The sequence below is a fragment of the Wyeomyia smithii genome, chromosome 1, assembly GCF_029784165.1.
Source record: "Wyeomyia smithii strain HCP4-BCI-WySm-NY-G18 chromosome 1, ASM2978416v1, whole genome shotgun sequence".
In the NCBI taxonomy this organism is placed as follows: domain Eukaryota; kingdom Metazoa; phylum Arthropoda; class Insecta; order Diptera; family Culicidae; genus Wyeomyia; species Wyeomyia smithii.
In genome coordinates this window covers 64,187,216-64,206,107 of record NC_073694.1, presented here as the reverse complement: position 1 = coordinate 64,206,107, position 18,892 = coordinate 64,187,216, and the positions used below count along the sequence as shown (strand labels likewise).

Below are 18,892 nucleotides of genomic sequence, written 5' to 3'. Positions count from 1 at the left end.
TAAATCACAATACTTAACAAAAGCAAATGTACGTCATATATTTCGTTCGGTTTTGAGTTCGACTAACTTAACATTTTAACATTTTATTCGTTAGCTTTAAACAACTGTTTGAATAATATCACTTTGCTGAAATTCTTTCTGTTCTGTTATTTTTTCTCGCTTTAGGCTAATACATAGTTTTAAAAAAATCAGTGCAACACACAAGCTTAGTAGTACAGGTCCTTCCAGCTTTTGAACTGATCCCAGAAGGTCAAATTCAGGATGGTGTGCGGTGCAATGCGCCAATAGTTTGGTACGAAGCCCTTGTACAAACCGTGCAGACCCTCGGCGCGCAGTGTTTTCTGGAAGCAGTCCCATACGCTCGTATAGAGCATGCCCTTGCCGCGTCCGTCCACTCCTGAAAATGAGGTGGGAAATTGTTTACATTTTGTAACTGTGGCAGATTGTTAACTCTCCGTTTACACATAAACAGTTCGGTTTTAGAATTGGTTTGACTAAATCTGCATATAATTTTATATAGTTATCCAGCTTCACTTAGATAGGTAAGAAAAGTTACATGAAAAATAAATTTCAAGAAAATATAAATTTCTATGACTGATCTGAACAAATTTAGTTGCTAATAGATCAAATATTGTTGTAGACTTTTATTTTATTTGTCATGCTAAACAATGACAATTTTTTGCTAAGTTATTTTAACTTGATAAATAATGAAATAGTAACTCAATACTTTGCGAATTGATTGAGCGTGTATGTAGCACAGTAACATCAATGGGCGTTTTATTATTTGAATTTTGTCATGCGCAGGCGCGGAGCATTGTAAAAAAACTGTTTATTTAAGTTACCAGGCTACGTTGCAACATTTTTAAGTTTTTCACTCCGTTACTGCGATTGAAAATTACCTGACCTCCAGAAGGTCAAAATGGGTTGCGTCCACTGTCCGCCATTATCGCTCGTGGAAAGTTGGATTCTATACTTCATTAAAGCCATCTGTGCAATGGAAACAATATAGGTAACCTCTTATAGCTTCTACGATGAAATATGAGAATCCAGAAGAAAAGCATTTGGAAAAACTATAGAAAATATTCTGAAAGGATCATGTAAATAATCTGCTAAAAACAGAGTTCACAAAAAAATACTAATGGAACTCTTGGAAATAAAGATGCAGACTCACAATCCAGGGCCAAATTTAGTATTTTTTGACTATAGCTAGAATATATTAGTTAAGGAATGTAGGTTAACGATAACTGCAGAAACGGTTTCAAGCATAGCTCATACCAGTTTCACGAAATCTTAACTTGAGTGTACAATGAATTTATCCGAAGTATTCAAATAACCTGGAAAAATGCCGTTTTGCTTGTACCTCTTCAGGAGGGGAATCAATGACGAATCTTTGACAAATATTTTCACAGCTATTACACTTAGACATATACCTAAGATATGGAGTCGTGAATGTATATATTTATGTTTCAAAGGGTGGCCCACATTAAATTGTATCAAGGAAAAAAAACGCTGTAGCAAATCACCTATTATTCCCTACGAAGTGAGCACGAAAAAGCACAAACTTGGACAAGACCACCACAGAGTTAGTTAAAAAAATCCTAATTTTGGGGTCGATTTGAATACATGATTAAGCTTGTTTGTCGAAACCATTCCTTTCTATTTCCTACAATTTATAGACGTAAGATGTCCAAAAAATACTGATAGGTGATTAAAAAAAAAAAAAAAAAACAAAGCAACACTTCGTATGGAATAACCCCTTTATAGTTAACCGACCTTTTAAAAACTTTCAGACCATAAAATTCTTCTGTACGGAAACCCACTTTTTCTTCACGTCTTCCTCAGATTTGACATACTTGGGATACTTTCGTGGTGCCTGCTGCATAAAAACCAAGTATTTTTCGATCGGTGTTAGTTTCGGTGCGTTTGGGGCCTTCCTGTTTTTGGTACATGGTTGGTAAACGGCTGGGCAGTGCGTACCAGCAGTACTAGACCCTAGGTCTAAAGCGTTATGTCCAGCAACTCCTTTCTCTACCTCCACGTGGTACCGACACGCATACGAGTACCCGAGAAGCTGTTCTCCTAGAAACGCGGCTTAAGCAGCGTCTAATCCGGAGTGGACGGCTGAATTGTGAAATGGGGTGTCTCACTAGCTACACCCAAGCCGGCCTCTTCGTCGCGAGACTAAGGCATCCGCAGCCCAAATTAGGCAGCAAGCCGAGAAATTAAAATACTACGAACAATCAACAATTGAATACCAAATAAGATCGACGATTGGAAGCTTGGTACATAGAACTGTAGTTCGCTGAACGCCCCGGGTGGCGACCGGATTCGGCTTGATCAGATAGAAACCCGTCACTGCGACATCGTTAGGCTCCAGGAGCTACAAAGGATTTGTGGCCGCAGGGCACAAAACTACCAGAGCGGCTGCACAACTAATGAGCAGGGTACCGGCTCTATAGTGTTGGGCAGAATACACAGTCGTGTGATCAAGTGGTGGACGATCAGCATACCGGTTGTGTTTGTTGAGAATAATAGGCCGGTTCTACATTTACACTATCTTCAATGTGCACTGTCCTTCCGAAGGAATACCCGAAGTAGAGAAAGAAGCATTCTACGCACAGCTGGAGAAACTCTACGATAGTTGCTCGCGTAGAGACATCAAGATCGTTATCGGGAACATTAATGCTCAGATCGTTATGTAAGACATATAAAAGCTGATGATCGGCCTACACAGCCGTCACACCATTACGAACTAGAACGGCTAGCGTTGCGTCAACTTCGCAGCTTTCCGAGGACTGGAAATCCGATGTACCTTCTTTCCCCGAAAGGACATCTACAAAACCACCTGGAGATCACCTGACCAACGTATAGCAAACCAAATTCTTCAAACCATGTTCTCATCGACGGCCGGTTCTTCTCAGACATAACAAACGTACGTACGTGCGCTTGAAACTGTCGATCGTATACCACGCGTGACATCGTCGTACCTCGCGGCACGATATTAAGCAGCTCCGGGACTCCCAGGCTGTAGAGGAATACGCGCAACATCTTGAAGCGGAGAGGTTTAGCGCTTCGTCTCTCGATGATGGCTGGTGCAGCAATCGGAGATATCGCAACGGTGACACTAGGAGTGGAAACACCAAGTGGCAGAAATGACTGGTATGACAGGGAGTGTGAGGCAGCGGTGAGTGAGAAGAACCAGACCAGGGCGGTTTACCTGAGCAGGTCAACGAGAGAGAACAAGGCCAATTACAAACGGGCACGAAACGACATAACCACGATTCTCAGACGAAAAAAGCGTCAGCAAGAGGATCGTGAACATGAGAAGCGGGAGCAGCTGTACCGTACCAGTGATATGCGGAAGTTCTATGAGAATGTAAACCAGTACCCCAAGCCGATACGTGCAACGACGCGGATGGGAACCTTCTTACTGATGCCGGTGAGGTGGTCTACAAATGAAAGGAACACTTCAATGGACACATGAATGGCGATACAGTAAACAGAAGCGGAGCAGGAACTGACCTAGGATAACCAGCAGCAGATAACCGAGTACCTGCCCTCGATGTTCATGAAGTTCTCTGCGAGATCGAGGAGCTGAAGCTAGAGCGCTGCAATGGGTCATTTCCAGGATTTGAGAGAAGGAAAAACTGTCAGACGAGTGGATAGAAAAAGTCGCCTGCCCCGTCTTCAAGGAGGGCGACAAGCTGGAGTGCCCCAACTACCGCGGTATCTCGCTTATCAATGCCGCCTACAAAATACTCTCACAGATCCTATTCCGTCGTCTATCACCTTAAACCAGGAGGTCCGTGGGCTACTACCAAGCGGAATTCATGGGAGCGCGTGCTACCACTGACCAGATCTTCTAAATCCCACAGATCTTACAGAAATGTCGCGAGTACAACGTGCCTACTAGACTGGGACACGGTTATATGGGAAAAAAGCGATGGTGTTATTTTTTCGCTCATATGCACTTTTCGTGTTCCTTATGGATCTTATAACACCTGTATAACTTTTCAGATCGATCGGTGAAACGCCCAATTTGCGCTCGAATTTTACGATTTTATATGGAAAAATTCACTTTTTTAAAACTTATTCTCTGGAAATTCCCAGTTGGGTCCTAAAAATATATCAATACATGATATTTGTAGGAAATTTTCCTGGCTCTTCTGAAGACCGTAGAGCGCTACGATGCTTGTAAAAACAGCCATTCACCCCAAACTGATTGAATGTCTGACGGACGGCTCAGCATTGAATTTTACTAGTAATACTGCTGCAGCATGCTGCTGTTGCAAATTCAACCATGTGATGAGAAATGTTATCACTTAAATTTATCTTGAAGGCTTCCCCGAAGATACTATGAGCAAAAATCACACTTTGAAAATTAATTCCACGCGAAATTATTTCTCATACTTAAGCAAGTCTGCAATAGCAGCATGCTGTAGCAGTGTTGCTGGAAAATTTCAATTGTGAGCCGTCCGTCAGACATTCAATCAGTTTGGGGTGAATAGCTGTTTCTACAAGCATCGTAGCGCCTTACGGTCTTGAGAAGAGTTTTTCCCAGGAAAATTTCCTACAAATATCATGTATCGATATATTTTTAGGAGCCAACTGGGAATTTCTAGAGAATAAGTTTTGAAAAAGTGAATTTAGGTGCATAATTTAGATCTGAAAAGTTACACAGTTGTTATGGGACCCATAAGTAACACGAAAAGTGCATGGGAGCTAACATTTATTTTTTGTCCTACCCTAGTGCCTACACATCACATCCTTCTCGGCTCCACGGTGGTCTATGATACAGTCTATCGAGAACAGCTATGGCAGACCATGCACGACAACAGATTTCCGGATAAAGTGTCTCGATTAATTAAGGCCACAATTGCGCAAGTGATGTGTAATCCGGAGCACGAAGTGACGCTGTAAGAAGACTAAGACCGGTAGTCTTCTCTACGGAATCATGATAACAACGCTTCTCGCGGAAGACTCTAACGCTTCCGGAGTTTTCAACAGACGGACGTCGGACAATGGCGACGGCGCATGCACTATGAGCTGCACGCGATGCTTGGATAGAACCCTATTGCACACCTAGCGAAAGTCAATAGGTTGTAGTAGGCCGGTCACGTCGTAAGGATGATGGACGATAGCTCTGTGCAGCCCTGCCGGCACCAGAAACAGAGGAGCGCAGAGTGCACGATGGCTCGACCAGATTGAAGGAGATTTGCTGGTGATGATGAGACGCCTGGAGAATCTGAGAAACACATCCTAGAAGCGAGCAACATGGCAATAAATTTTTGATACAGCACGAGCCACTACAGCTCTCGTCTGATCGGTTCAAAGGTCCAAAGAGTTCAGCCCAAACAGTACATCAACTATAGTAAAGATTATAGATAGGGGAACAACGGGCAAGACGGTCACCCTAAGGAAAACATTCATTATTCTTCTCAAAAACAACATTGCAACCAACGATATTCATAATATTCGACATTGACTGGTGCTTTTCATAAAATAATGCAAACCTTTCCTTTTTAGAGTGATTTTATATTAGTTTTCACTAAAATAAAAACAGTCTCGAAAAACCACTATTTCACAACGTGCATATGAAACGGACCGACTGTGCTGGTAAGACGGCCCTATGAAAGACTATAGCAAATTTCTTTCCTATACGGGACGACGCGCTGCGCAAAAAAAGCACGTGTTTAAAGCTTACCGTCCGCTGCGCAGATGGAATCATTCACATCATTTACATGTAGCATATTTACAGGTTTTAACTACGTTTGTAATGATGATTTTTATTTCAAATGAGAGGTAATGACTTTAAGTCTCATCTCACGTGCTAAGAATGCTGAAAGAAACACTATTAAATGGTGCTATCGTCGTTTTCTCAGACTGCCCATTTTGCGAACACAACTGCTGACCGTTTTGCCCAAGAGGCAAACAATTTTTTGGATCGATGTGATTTTTAAAAAAATCATATTTTCACTAAACTATCTTCACCCACATGTTTCAAATATGCTCAAATATTCCAATGTCATTGAAAATTATATTTTTCTGAAGTTTTACCGCAGCAGTAGCTTAAATTCGGCACGGCAAAAACTACATCACATTGCTTTGCTGTTAAGGGTGAGCTTATTTTTATTATTTCTCAAATAACTAACTATTGTTTCAATCTACATAATATCTCGAAACTCACAGAATGCTGTTGGTATGTAACTGGCATAAATGATTTGTGTTAATTTCAATGGTTTATATAAAAATGAGCAACGGACCATCTCACCCGCCCTGTCCGTGTTACCCGTTGTTCCCCTATATTCAATCTAACAAATCTACATGCACAGCGTTGCATGTGATGAAAATAGAAAAAACACTTGACAGTAAAACGCTTACGCTAATAGGGTTTTTCGATATTGCAGAAGCTTTTGATAACGTGTCCCACTGAAGAAAATGTACCTGAAATTGGGGATTTATTTAAAGTGAAAACCACACGAGAATGTCCTCAAGTTGGAGTGCTATCTCCTTTACTGTGATCACTTATTATGGATTTTTCTTCTTTATGTAGACACATCACTGCGACCAGAGACATTTGATCTATAATGCCCAGGTGTTTTCCGTCCTTCATATTAATGGTAGTATTGCTCTTAAAGTACGCTTCTCAATTATATCCTTGCTTGTGTGTGATGTTTTATCCTTCCGTTTTAAGCTTACTGCTCTACTGTACGTAGCCCTTTCAATTCTACTACTATCACCAAATTACCATTCATTGGAGTGAGACGTTACCTATCGATCCTTTCCGGCCAGGTTTATTATAAGAAGGACAAGATGTTGAGAAAACGGCGATTTAATATTATCCGTAAATTTTCTGATGTCCAGCTATTTCAAGCAATTACATCCAAAACCAATGCACACTGTTTCCAAAGCTGCAAAAACATGATCGAAATTATTTTGACCCAAAAACATTGATTTTAGAACCGTAACGTCTTCAGCAAAGTTGTTTCATTAATTAATCTCCATGTTATAGAAGTAACACTTCCATGATTAATCCATTCAACAGTGAGAAACGAGTTTTATTTTTCTCATTTTGGAATATGAAAATCCAAAGTTGTAGCAAAGTTGTAGCAAATTTTAAAAGAAACAACTTTGTTGAAGACATCATGCTTCTATCTATTTATTCAAGGTGAAACGGGATTGTGGCCTTTTCCTATACAATTTTGAGGTTAGAGTTCTTTTTACTTCTGTATTTTGATCGTAAAAAAATCGGCTTCCACTAAATAAACAGCACTCAAATTGCTACTTCAGGCATGCAACAGTTGTGAAAACAATTGATCAAAGTTTTATGTACGTAGTCTTCATAAATCAAGAAAAAATTAGATTGCAAAATTCGAGTTGATCGCGACCACGTCCCGATTCACCTTAAATAGACTTTTGAGGAGTTTTCTATACATTGCCATTAAAAATCTTTTTTCGCTATTTAACTATTTATAGTGATTTTCTACAATTTTCGAATGTTCTACAAAATTATTTGCTACAACAAAACAAACAACATCTCCGAAGGAAGTTTTTTTTTATCTCACATATATTTTTGGTTGTTGACGATTTTTACTAGAATAATGCGCTAATTTACACTAATTACTTTTAACTCAAAAATAATGATTTTGGAGTAATAGTGTCTTCGGTAAAGTTGTTCTATAAATTATTCTACATTTTGTAGAAGTTAGAATTTTGTGATTAATCTACCTAAAAGTGAGAAATGAGTTTTATTTTTCTCATTTTTGCATATAAAAATCCACTTTGCTGAGTAAAGTTCTAGCATATTTTGTAAGAAACAACTTTGTCGAAGACACTATACTTGTATCTGGTCATTCAAATGAACTATTGTGTAGTTTTCTCTAGAATGCCCCTCAAATCCTTTTTTAATATAACTTTTTATAGTGATTTTCTAAAAATTTTCAATGTTCTACAATGTTGTTAACTATAATAAAACACACAAGTTCACCGAAGAAGGTTTATTTTTGTCTCTCAAATTCATTTAGTTATTAAAGATGTTTATTAAAATAATGCACTTGTTTATTTACGAATATCTGCACAGTGGACAGCGAGAGACAAATACCTATATCTGGACTAAATGGCGTTTTTCTTATACTTAAATATAGAAAAGGTTTAATCTGCAGATATTTGCAGATTTTGAAGATATCTGTTAGTGAATTAGTGCATTGTTTCAATAAGAATCGTCAATAACCGATGAAATATGAGAGATAAAAATAAACTTTCTTGGATGAAATTGTGTGTTTTGTGTGGTAGTAAACAATGATGTAGAACACTGGAAAATTGTAGAAAATCACTACTTAATGTTATATTTAAAAAAATTCTTTTCAGTGGCCATCTGTAGAAACCTCCACTAAAGTCCATTGAAAAAGGCAGATAGAAGTATGGTACCTTTGAGAAAGTTCTCTCAAGTTTCTTATAAAATGTGCAACAACTTTGCCGAACAAAGTGGATTTTTATATCCAAAAATGAAAAAAAGTAAAATTCGCTTCTCACTGTTAAGTGAATTAATCACAAAATTGCAACTTCTATAAAATGGAGAATAATTAATGGAGGCACTATGGCTCTAAAATCTAGTTGTTTGGGTCAAAATAATTTCGATCACGTTTTTGCAGCTTTGGAAACAGTGTGCAATGACCAGAACAGTTTTATGTCACCACAAGTTTAACGTCGAGAACAAAAAACCATGGGTGGAATTGGTTTTACGGTTTATTAAAAAATACAATATGGGACAAAACTTGAGGGTACATTTCAAAAGTACTCGTATATTGTGTCCCATCACATATAAATTCAACCTGCAACCGGCAGTATCACCGGCAACGTAGATTGTACTGCAGAAGAACAACATTAGTCTAGTTAATTGAAAAGCATTCTTCTATATGCCTAAAATTATCCGATATACACTAATCTGGAGCAAGATTATATGTTCGCAGTTTGTACCACTATGCAGTGGGGCTGTAATGCAGGTACTTTCAACATGGGACAAACACAACTTAGTAATTTCTCCATGTTTTTCCATACAAAAGTAACATTGATTTCCATACAAAAGTAACACAGATTTTGATAACTCAATGTTAGATTTTGATAACTGATCATTTAGATTGATGATAACTTAAAAGTGATAAAAATCAATATAGGACAGTTATGCGGGTACCGGCAGAAGGAGTCTTATCGAAACCTCTTTCCTCCAGCCAATATCGTTCCTTAATTACAATTCTCTGAAGAGAACTATTATCGTTACTCAAACCATTTTTATTATAAGAGGGACTCATTTTTGTTAGGAGGTAAGTCAACAGGCATACTATACAATTTAGTTTGAAGCAATGGTATGTACTAGAGCGCCTGAGAATAAACCCATGTTTAGGTCTTTTGACAACCAAATGGCCTGATTCTATTAAGGTTCGAACCAACGACCATCCGCTTTTCAAAGCGGACTCTGTAACCTTGCGACTACGAAGCTCCCCTGATTGTGGATGATCTTCCTAATCAATTAGCAGCTAAAGTTTTTGAAGTCATCGGTTTTAATAATGATTTAATTATAACAGTACAGACATAATGCAATCTGCACTAACTTGTGCTTTACAGTCGTGTCAAAATGAAGGGTTTAATATAAACTAGATGATACTACATGATAAACTAAATAAAAAAACGTGGATGGTTCATTTATTGACCCAGAAAAGGTATAAAAAACTTGATCGCTCTGAGATAAAAGAAGTTTAGGGACCATACTTAAATGACGTAGCATTTATGGGGGAGGGGGGATATCATCGTTTTGTGACGAGCTGTGACAAGGGGGGGGGAGGGGTTGGATTAAAATCGACGTAGCATTTATTTTGAAGGATCGATTTTTTACAGGGAAAATATATACTAAAAATGCACTAAACAAGTATTGCAGCGAGAGCTGTCGAAATCTTTTTATCTGTGGCATTCTGAAAACTTCTGAAAGCTGTACTGCATAAACAATCGCTTGGATTTCCAAACACACAATCTGTTTTGAAAACAAAAATCGTTGTTTCTTTGTGGATTTTAATACAGTTAAACTTTCATGAGTCGTTCTAGGAGTTGATATTTTCCTATACTCGATGATATTTTCAGTCCCTTCGATTTCGCATACAAACTCACTCCCAGTAATCGATATTTCTATTACTCGATGCCTCCTTCGCTCGATGATCCCGTATGGTAACTATGCTAGTTGTTTGGTTTCTATGAGCCAATGTTGATTTCAAATTCTAGGTTCTTCTGACGTGAAAGAGTGAATGGAATCTCAATTCCCGCAGAAGATGAAGAAAACTGAGAAATAAAGGAATAATGTGCTGACTGTTGTTAAAATGTGATAGGCTAGATCGGATTTTAATGATTTTTGTTAGCGAAATTAGACGAAACAACAATCTCTAGGGCAATAATACTGGAAGCTCTACAGTTAGCAAAAAATCTTGCTTCAACATTATCCAACTAAATTTATGATCCAGCAAGAAATCATTTAATAGCAGAAGCAAATCACCTAAAAGCCTCTCTAATAAAGAAACATTATCAGATGCTCACATCTCTTATAGATAGATCTATAACATTGTCGATTGCAGTATTTCAATGAAACGTGTCATTTTTTAGTATATTATATTTTACACATTGACATTTTTAAAGATTTTTTTTTCAGAATTGTGATTTTAAATGATCAATCAATATTATAGAAAAAAATCTCAATCAATATCAAACAAATTTGCAGCTATATCGGAAACAATCGGTCTGGATCGATTCGCGAAGCAAAAAGTATTGACTCTAGACACCTGTTGCTACTAAAATTGAATAATATCTTGAGTTTAAAATGATAAAAAATAGTGTACACAGTTCTATGCAATCTATTGCATAAATAATTGACGTCTTCGAAAATTTATTCTATGAGTCGATATTTCCTTGAGTCGATGGTCCCTCCTATATCGACTCCTGGAGGTTTCACTGTAGTGAAAGTTACAAGATACTCGTTTCTTTTCATAGCTGATAAGTGCAGGGATTAGTTTTTGTTTTGTTTTCTACAGATATATAGATCACGCGTAGTTGTATAAACATCTTTCCTTCTCGTGTCAAAACACAAATCCTTCTAGGCAGAAAAAATTAATCCAGAGCAAAGTTAACATAATATTAAGTGCTGTCGCAAATGTATGAGTGATAAATAAATTGAATTAGACATGATTTATTTTCAAGTAATTTGTTTTGTATTTAGTTACCACTTGTGTTTTTGTACATTTTTCTCAAAACCTGAAGTGGAGGGGGGGGGGTTGATCGAATACTACGTTTTTTCAGAGGGGGGTTAAAGTTTTGTGACCAAATGCTACGAGGGGGGAGGGGGGGTTTGAAAATCGTGGAAAAAATGCTACGTCATTTAAGTATGTTCCCTTACAGTTTAATTAAAAAATATTTATCTAATCGACAACAGCAATCAATGATGTTATTTATTGTTTTTGATTTTTATTGATATCTTGGTAAGTTAAAACTCCACGGAACCTCAAAGGTCTTTGAAAATTACACGGAAATAATTATTCTATCCTATATGAAAATGCTCTATAAGCATCCTACGGGTGCTTATAGAGCATTTTCATGGCAATTACCTTTCTCTTAACTTTACTAGAGAGTAAATGGTCTTTCTTTCGTGACGCAAAATAATTCCTCCTCGGTTCCCGGAGATTGTGCAGACTTCAGTGACTTTAACACTTGGGCTGCTGAGTGGGGAAGTCGTTGCACGAACCAGAAGGGCGGAAACGGGAGCCAAAATACTCCAACCATTTATGGTTAGGAGACATCGCTTTTTGATGCCGATGTATGCGCGGAAACAATTGAATGAGACTTCGAAAGAAGCGAGGAAGTCTCGCACAACTGCCAATCAACTAATTAACATACTGATGTGCGCGTTTGATGACACCATGCCGAGGTCTTGTCAATCTAAAATGGTTTTCCACCAGCTTCGCAGAGACCGAGTAGGTGGTAAAGATTACGAATGAGGAACTTATTGAGATCGCAAACTGCCTAAATGTGAGCAAGCCACCGAGACCAGATGGAATCCCAAACCTGGCCATTCAGACGACCATGTACGGTCATGTAGAAATGCATAGATGAATGACTATTGGGCGGTCATGTAGAAATGCATAGATGAATGACTATTTTTGGATGTGGAAGCACTAGGGATTGGTTTTATTACTGAACTTCAGAAAACCGCCAGGTGACCCATTATCATATAGACCAACTTGTGTGTTAAACACATCGAGAAAGGTTGGCGAATGGTTGAACACGTGTCACTTGAGATCCTATTGTGGTCATTCACCTCTGTCCAGTAACTCCTATCCCGTGGTGCCGACCGGGATACGAGTAACCTTAGCGGAGATCGGGTAACCAATCCTCGGTGGAAACTTTGGTCGTATGCTGACTGGGAAGAAGGGAACGTACGCGGCTGTTTCCCATGTTAGGGGCGGCGTACAACAACGTCTGATCCGAAGCGGGCGGCTGAATCATGAAACGCGGTGCCTCGTCAGCTATATCAAAGACAGCAGCCCCGTCGCGAGACATCGCAGCCCTAGTAAGGCAGCATACCGAATATTAAATACTACGAACAATCCAGATATAAATACGGAACGGAATAATCGAAATGGACCTAGGCGAACGAAAAAGAACAACGATTATTGGAAACTCGGTACTCGGAATGTAAGGACTCTACTCGAACCGGCGCGCAAGTATCCTGGCCAGAGAGCTGCGGAAGGTGAATGTTCTATGAGCCCCTAGAAAAGACATACAATGAGTGCCCAGGACACGATATAAAGATTGTCATCGAAGATGCAAATGCACAGGTCGGGCAGGAAGACTTCTTCCGCCCCGTAACTGGTAGGGAAAGCTTCCACTCTACTACGAACGACAATGGCCTGAGGCTTGTTAATTTCGCTGCAGCTAGGGGGATGGCTATCTGTAGCACTTATTTTGCACGCCGGAATATACGTAAGCACACCTGGATGCACCCTAATGGAGAGCTTTGCTCTCAAATTGACCACGTTTTGATTGATGGACGGCACTTTTCAGACGTGACAGACGTGAGGTCGTTCAGAGGACCGAACGTTGACTCGGATCACTATCTCGTAGTAGCCAAAATCCGCGTCCGGCCGTCCAACGTGTTGAAATCCAAGGCAACGAGGAGGATGCAGTTGAACATCCAGCGGCTATCAACTGAAGGAGTGGCTGCAGAGTACTCGCAGAAGGTTGATGAACGGATTGAGGAAAGAGTTGAAGGGAACCTGAATGAACAGTGGAAACACATCCACAGTTCGATCAGCACTACAGCGCGAGAAGTGTTGGGTACAACTGCGGTAGCTGCGTCCAATGAGTGGTTTGACGCTAAGTGCCAGCGAGTGACGGAGGAGAAGAACCGCGCCAGGGATCACATGTTGGCCACGGCTGTGACTCGTCAGAGCGTGGGTAGATATCGAGATGCTAGAGCCGCCGAAAAGAGACTCCATCGTCGGAAGAAACGACAGCATTGGGAGCGTATTCTTGCGGAGGCGGAAGGTTGCTTCTCCAGGTACGATGCGAGGAGCTTCTACAAGAAGGTCAACGGAATCAGGAATCGAAACGTGTCAGCCCCTGTCATGTGCAACGATAGGGAGGGGAACCTGATAACTGATAAAAAAGGTGGCCAGGTGTTGGAAGGAAAACTTCAGTGTGCTGTTGAACGGTGAGGGAAACAGTGGAATCGAGAGGAGCAGGATGACTATTGAGAATGATGGTCAAGCTGTGGATCCACCATTCATGGACGAGGTGAAGAAAGCAGTGAAAGGGCTGAGAAACTACAAGGCAGCCGAGAAGGACGGTATTCCCGCCGAATTCTTTAAAGTCGGGAGCGAACAGCTGTATCGTGCCATCCATCGGATCATGCTGAGAGTGTGGTCTGATGAAGAATTGCCCTCGGACTGGTTGGAGGGTCTCATATGCCCGATCTACAAAAATGGTCATCGCCTGGACTGTAGCAATTATCGGGGCATAACTCTTTTCAATACCGTGTACGAAATTCTCTCCCGCATCCAACGGCCTCAGTAGTCGACGAATTTATTTACCTGGGAACATTAGTGCCATGTGACAACAAGGTTAGCCGTGAGATAAAGAGGCGGATAGCAGCCGTAAACAGGGCCTTTTACGTAACCAGCTAAGGTCCCGCAGTCGGCAAATCCGTACTAAACTTGCCTCTATAAAACACTGATTCTTCCAGTGGCTCTCTACGGCCATGAATTATGGACGCTGAAAGAGGCTGATCGGCGAGCTCTTGGTATTTTTGAGCGTAGGATTTTGCATTCAATCCTTGGCGGCAAACTTGAGAATGGTGTTCGGCGCAGACGCATGAACCATGAAGTGTACCAGGCATACAAATCGGCGGATATAGTCAAGCGGATAAAACACGGCAGGAATCAGTGGGCTGGGCATGTAGCGAGAATGCCGGATGAGCGTCGAGCGAAGGCTATATTTAGCAGGAATCCCGAAAGAGGTCGTCGTTGTGAGCTTCGGAGTCTACGGAGTGCCGGTGCCAGTGTACAAGATTGTTGAAAACTACTTTCAGAATCTAGTGCTTGTTTACAACACACAGGAGGGTCAGAAATGCGTCCCATTCACGGCAGGAGTATCGTACGGTGTTGTATTGAAGCTAAAACATCCTTCCGGAGGTGGTGATTTTTGGATTAGCTGGCGACCCCAAAGATTCACGGGAGTCAATTAGAATCGTCGAGTTGACAGTCGCCAAATTAAAACCCTCCGTATTCTTCTCGAATAGAAAAGAAAAAATCCCTTAATGCAAGTTCTGTTTAGTTTATCTTTATCTCTGAAGCTACAAACATTATAACTCTAATTCGAATTATTATTTCATGCATGTGATTTATTTCAAAGGAACCAAGTTCAATTGGGATTTCACCTAGTGTTTGCTTATAAAAGGTAATTGCTACAACTTTTTTTGGCAGTATTGGTGTGTAATGTCGTCCAAGCGTATTCTATGCCATTTCATCATGGAAAGGTTTACAAGAAAATTACAATTACAATTCGTAGAAATTCGTTATCAAAATCGTTATCTATGAATAATGTAATTTGGCTGTTATGACCATTTTATGGTTGCCATAACCGACCATGCAAAGTTGCCGAATCTCGTGTGCTTAGTAATTGCCTATAGACTATCTCATCGAATCTCTTTTACCTCACTTGTCTGACAGTTAAGGCCCAGGCACAATGGATACGTTTGCGTTGCGTTGACGTTAATTTGACAGGAAATATATGGCCTAACTGTCAAATTGCCGCAACGTGTCCATTGTGTTCAGGCCTTTAGTGGTAACTTTGCTTACGTTTTGGAATTTGTGCTTTTTTCTTGAAGAGCAATCATGCGCGTAGTGAAAATGCTGCTCAATTTATATTTGTTCTTACTGTACTGGCACCTCACGCACAATATTTAAAAGGCATTTTGATCACAATTGAAAATATTTGCTATAATTGAGAATTAAACGGCATCACCCGGAGGTAAACAAAGTTACCAGTAGCTGTCAAACTCAGGTGCGTGACGTCACCGTGCGATGGTCTATGCATCCAGAAAAATCAACAGTTTGGAGTGGTTTATGGATTGTGGGCCTTGAACTAAACGTTACCGTCAAAGGTGAACGATGACAGCTCATTATCCGTGACTTTTTATTGCCCAGATTGGAGGATAATGTTTAAACGAGGTAGCGCCACAAGCTACACAGCGCGTAAAATATTTTAAACAATAAATTTGGTGAGCAACTAATCTCTCAATTGATCGCCCTGTAAGTTAGTCTTCAAGGTCATGCGTTTTGACGTTAATGGATTATATTTTTTGGTCTACGTTAAATCGTAGGTGTATGAGGATGAGCCTAAAACGCCTTACAAGACCACAGATATCGTGAAATTAAGGCCGAAATACTGGAAAAAGTGGTGCAAAATTGGACCTTCCGTAACTATTCATCCCGTAATTAATATTTACTAGCAATAATCCTTAAAAAGTAAATCGATTGCAATAAACTTATTAGAACCAAAATGTATCTATTTTACATTGATTTTTTGTCTGCTTATTTTCTACACTAAATTTTAGTAAGATACGGAACTATTTTAGCTGTTGCGATAATATTAACAAATTTAAACTGAATTAAATTCGAACTGGGTCTGGTCAAACATAAGTGCTCAACGGAGGGTTATAAAAGCATATTTGGCTCACCTTGGTTAAATAATCTCGTAGCAATCACATCAAACGGTGACATGAATACACAGCAGAAGAATCCACTAAACATACTGGCGGCAAAAGCGGTGAATGCTACCGACTGCTGAAACAGTTCGAACTGCACAAAAAACTCTTTGAACGTTGAGAAAGTCGCCAGCTGTGCGGATGAACCAATGGCTGTCCGGGTCACGATGCCCGGGTAGCCTCGCCACAGTCCCCGTACTCCGTTCGCCCGGTAGATCCCACTCAGGGCGGCTAAGGTCCCGGTGTGATTGTGCTGGAACCCTACGGCGTACTTACCGTGCGAAGTAGCCTGAATCTGTGTCTTTACCATGTATAGTGGACAAGCCACAGTGGCTCCAATCACGCCGCTTAGTCCACCCCAGAAGATCGAGTATATTAGAGTGCCGAATTTACTGTTGCCACGGGTCCACTCGTAGTCCTCCGCACTCTGATAGATCCCTAGCCGAATACTGTTCATCGTGAACTGGAATGCCAACGCCGAAACAAGGCCTTTCTGTAACCCGGCTAAGCCTTCGGCTTTCAAGATCGATTCGATCGACTTCGGGATCGAACGGTACGGATTTCGCTGAAGCTCTGCCGCATCTACCAGCTCACCTTGCAGTTGTTGCCGGGTTTTGATCACATCGAACGGATTGCTGAAAACACCGGCACAGGTTGCCGCGCAGCCTCCCAGCAAAAAATCCATTCCGAGCGTCGACTGCTGGCGAGGACGGTAACTCTGGCTGTCGTCCTGCGATACACAAAACGAAAAACAAGCGAAACAATTATGTAATTTTTGCATTTTCACTGACCGTACGTAGCATTACGGTTGGTTAATTATTATCTGAAGGCGGATTTTTTGTATACTCGAATGGCCGGTAATTAACACACAGTCAACTACGTCAGTGCCTAAGCTTAGAGTAGAATTTTTTCGCCAGGGTTCACTTATGACAAACAGATAAAGTTAGTTAGTTCTACTGCTACCATTAATCAACACTAAACTAACCGCATCAGCCAAGTTAGATGCAAAATCTATTTTTACGGCCATCCGTCCCTCCTCGGGTGCCTATGCGTCGGAGAGGAAACTGCACAGCAAGTCTGCATCACAAGCAATGCAAAGTTCAGCCATGTTTGTTGCGATTTTCTATCCTTTCCTTCCTGTTTCTACACAACACGCGATCGCGAAAAGCCGGAGCGATCGTATCGCGCTCCCGTTGCTCTGATCATATCAAAGGAGAACCGCTCTCGTGAAAATCCGTAGCAAAACAAAATTTTTCGCGCGAATAAAGCATGTTTTTCCCGGCCTGCTTACCATTTTGCTCGTTGTCAGAAGTTTTCCGCCAACATGGCCTGCTTTTCTGGGTGGGTTTCAACTGTTGGCTGTTATGAGAGATATTGTTGTTATGATAAGTTTTGAAGAATTGTATGATTTCACTGGCTACTTTGTTACTGAGAGGTGCAAAACAGATATCAGCTGACAGAGGAAAACTGTTTTGTTCAATTGTGAAAATTGAGCCTGCGCAGTAAGGCTTGCCACATAAACAAAAGGGTGGCGCTACTTTTCGTCAATGCTAAATAATGTGGTGCCTGGAATTTTATGAATGCTTCAAAAAAGCTGAATATACTGAAAAAACCAAAAATGTTAAAAGTAAAAAAAAACGTAAAACGTGAAAAGTAATAAGTAAAAGGTAAAAAGTAAAATGTAAAAAGTAAAAAGTAAAAAGTAAAAAGTAAAAAGTAAAAAGTAAAAAGTAAAAAGTAAAAAGTAAAAAGTAAAAAGTAAAAAGTAAAAAGTAAAAAGTAAAAAGTAAAAAGTAAAAAGTAAAAAGTAAAAAGTAAAAAGTAAAAAGTAAAAAGTAAAAAGTAAAAAGTAAAAAGTAAAAAGTAAAAAGTAAAAAGTAAAAAGTAAAAAGTAAAAAGTAAAAAGTAAAAAGTAAAAAGTAAAAAGTAAAAAGTAAAAAGTAAAAAGTAAAAAGTAAAAAGTAAAAAGTAAAAAGTAAAAAGTAAAAAGTAAAAAGTAAAAAGTAAAAAGTAAAAAGTAAAAAATAAAAAGTAAAAAGTAAAAAGTAAAAAGTAAAACGTAAAAAGTAAAAAGTAAAAAGTAAAAAGTAAAAGTAAAAGTAAAAGTAAAAAGTGAAAAGTAAAAAGTAAAAAGTAAAAAGTAAAAAGTAAAAAGTAAAAAGTAAAAAGTAAAAAGTAAAAAGTAAAAAGTGAAAAGTAAAATGTAAAAAATAAAAAGTAAAAATTAAAAAGTAAAAAGTAAAAAGTAAAAAGTAAAAAGTGAAGAATAAAAAGTAAAAAGTAAAAAGGTAAAAAGTAAAAAGTAAAAAGTAAAAAGTAAAAGCAGAAAATAGAAAATGAAATATTGGAAAACAGAAAATGTAAAAGGGAATTTTAAAGCTGAAAGATGACAAAACTTCAAAACGAAAATAAAAAATGGGGAATTTAAAATGGCAAATATAAAATATAATATTAAAAATGGAAAACGGAAAATGAAAAATGGAGTACAAAAAATAAAAAATGAAAAATACAAATTCAAAATTTAAAACACAAAATTCAAAATTCAAAATTCAAAATTTAAAATTCAAAATTCAAAATTCAAAATTCAAAATTCAA

At 39.2% G+C, this 18,892-nt stretch overlaps 1 protein-coding gene across 3 annotated transcripts; it reads right to left on the bottom strand.

Moving 5' to 3' along the window:
* Window positions 1-13: 13 nt before the first annotated feature.
* LOC129726479 (solute carrier family 25 member 35-like) lies at window positions 14-17,782 on the bottom strand. Of its 3 annotated transcripts, XM_055683243.1 has the most exons (4): window positions 17,283-17,518; window positions 17,104-17,220; window positions 16,271-17,027; window positions 14-397 (listed from the first exon to the last, which is right to left on the bottom strand). In XM_055683243.1, the coding sequence occupies exons 3-4, from the start codon at window positions 16,980-16,982 to the stop codon at window positions 207-209; spliced, it is 903 nt and encodes a 300-aa protein (XP_055539218.1). In that variant the 5' UTR covers window positions 16,983-17,027; window positions 17,104-17,220; window positions 17,283-17,518; the 3' UTR covers window positions 14-206. The 3 variants fall into 3 exon arrangements, with proteins under 3 accessions (XP_055539218.1, XP_055539210.1, XP_055539228.1); XM_055683235.1 differs by lacking the exons at window positions 17,104-17,220; window positions 17,283-17,518 and adding an exon at window positions 17,589-17,782; XM_055683253.1 differs by lacking the exon at window positions 17,283-17,518 and having other exon boundaries at window positions 17,104-17,269.
* Between the last annotated feature and the right edge of the window lie 1,110 nt (window positions 17,783-18,892).

Coding starts and splice junctions, on each gene's coding strand:
- LOC129726479 (XM_055683235.1), bottom strand. Junction 398..16,270: donor TACGAGATTATTTAACCAAG/GTGAGCCAAATA, acceptor CCTCATTTTCAG/GAGTGGACGGACGCGGCAAG.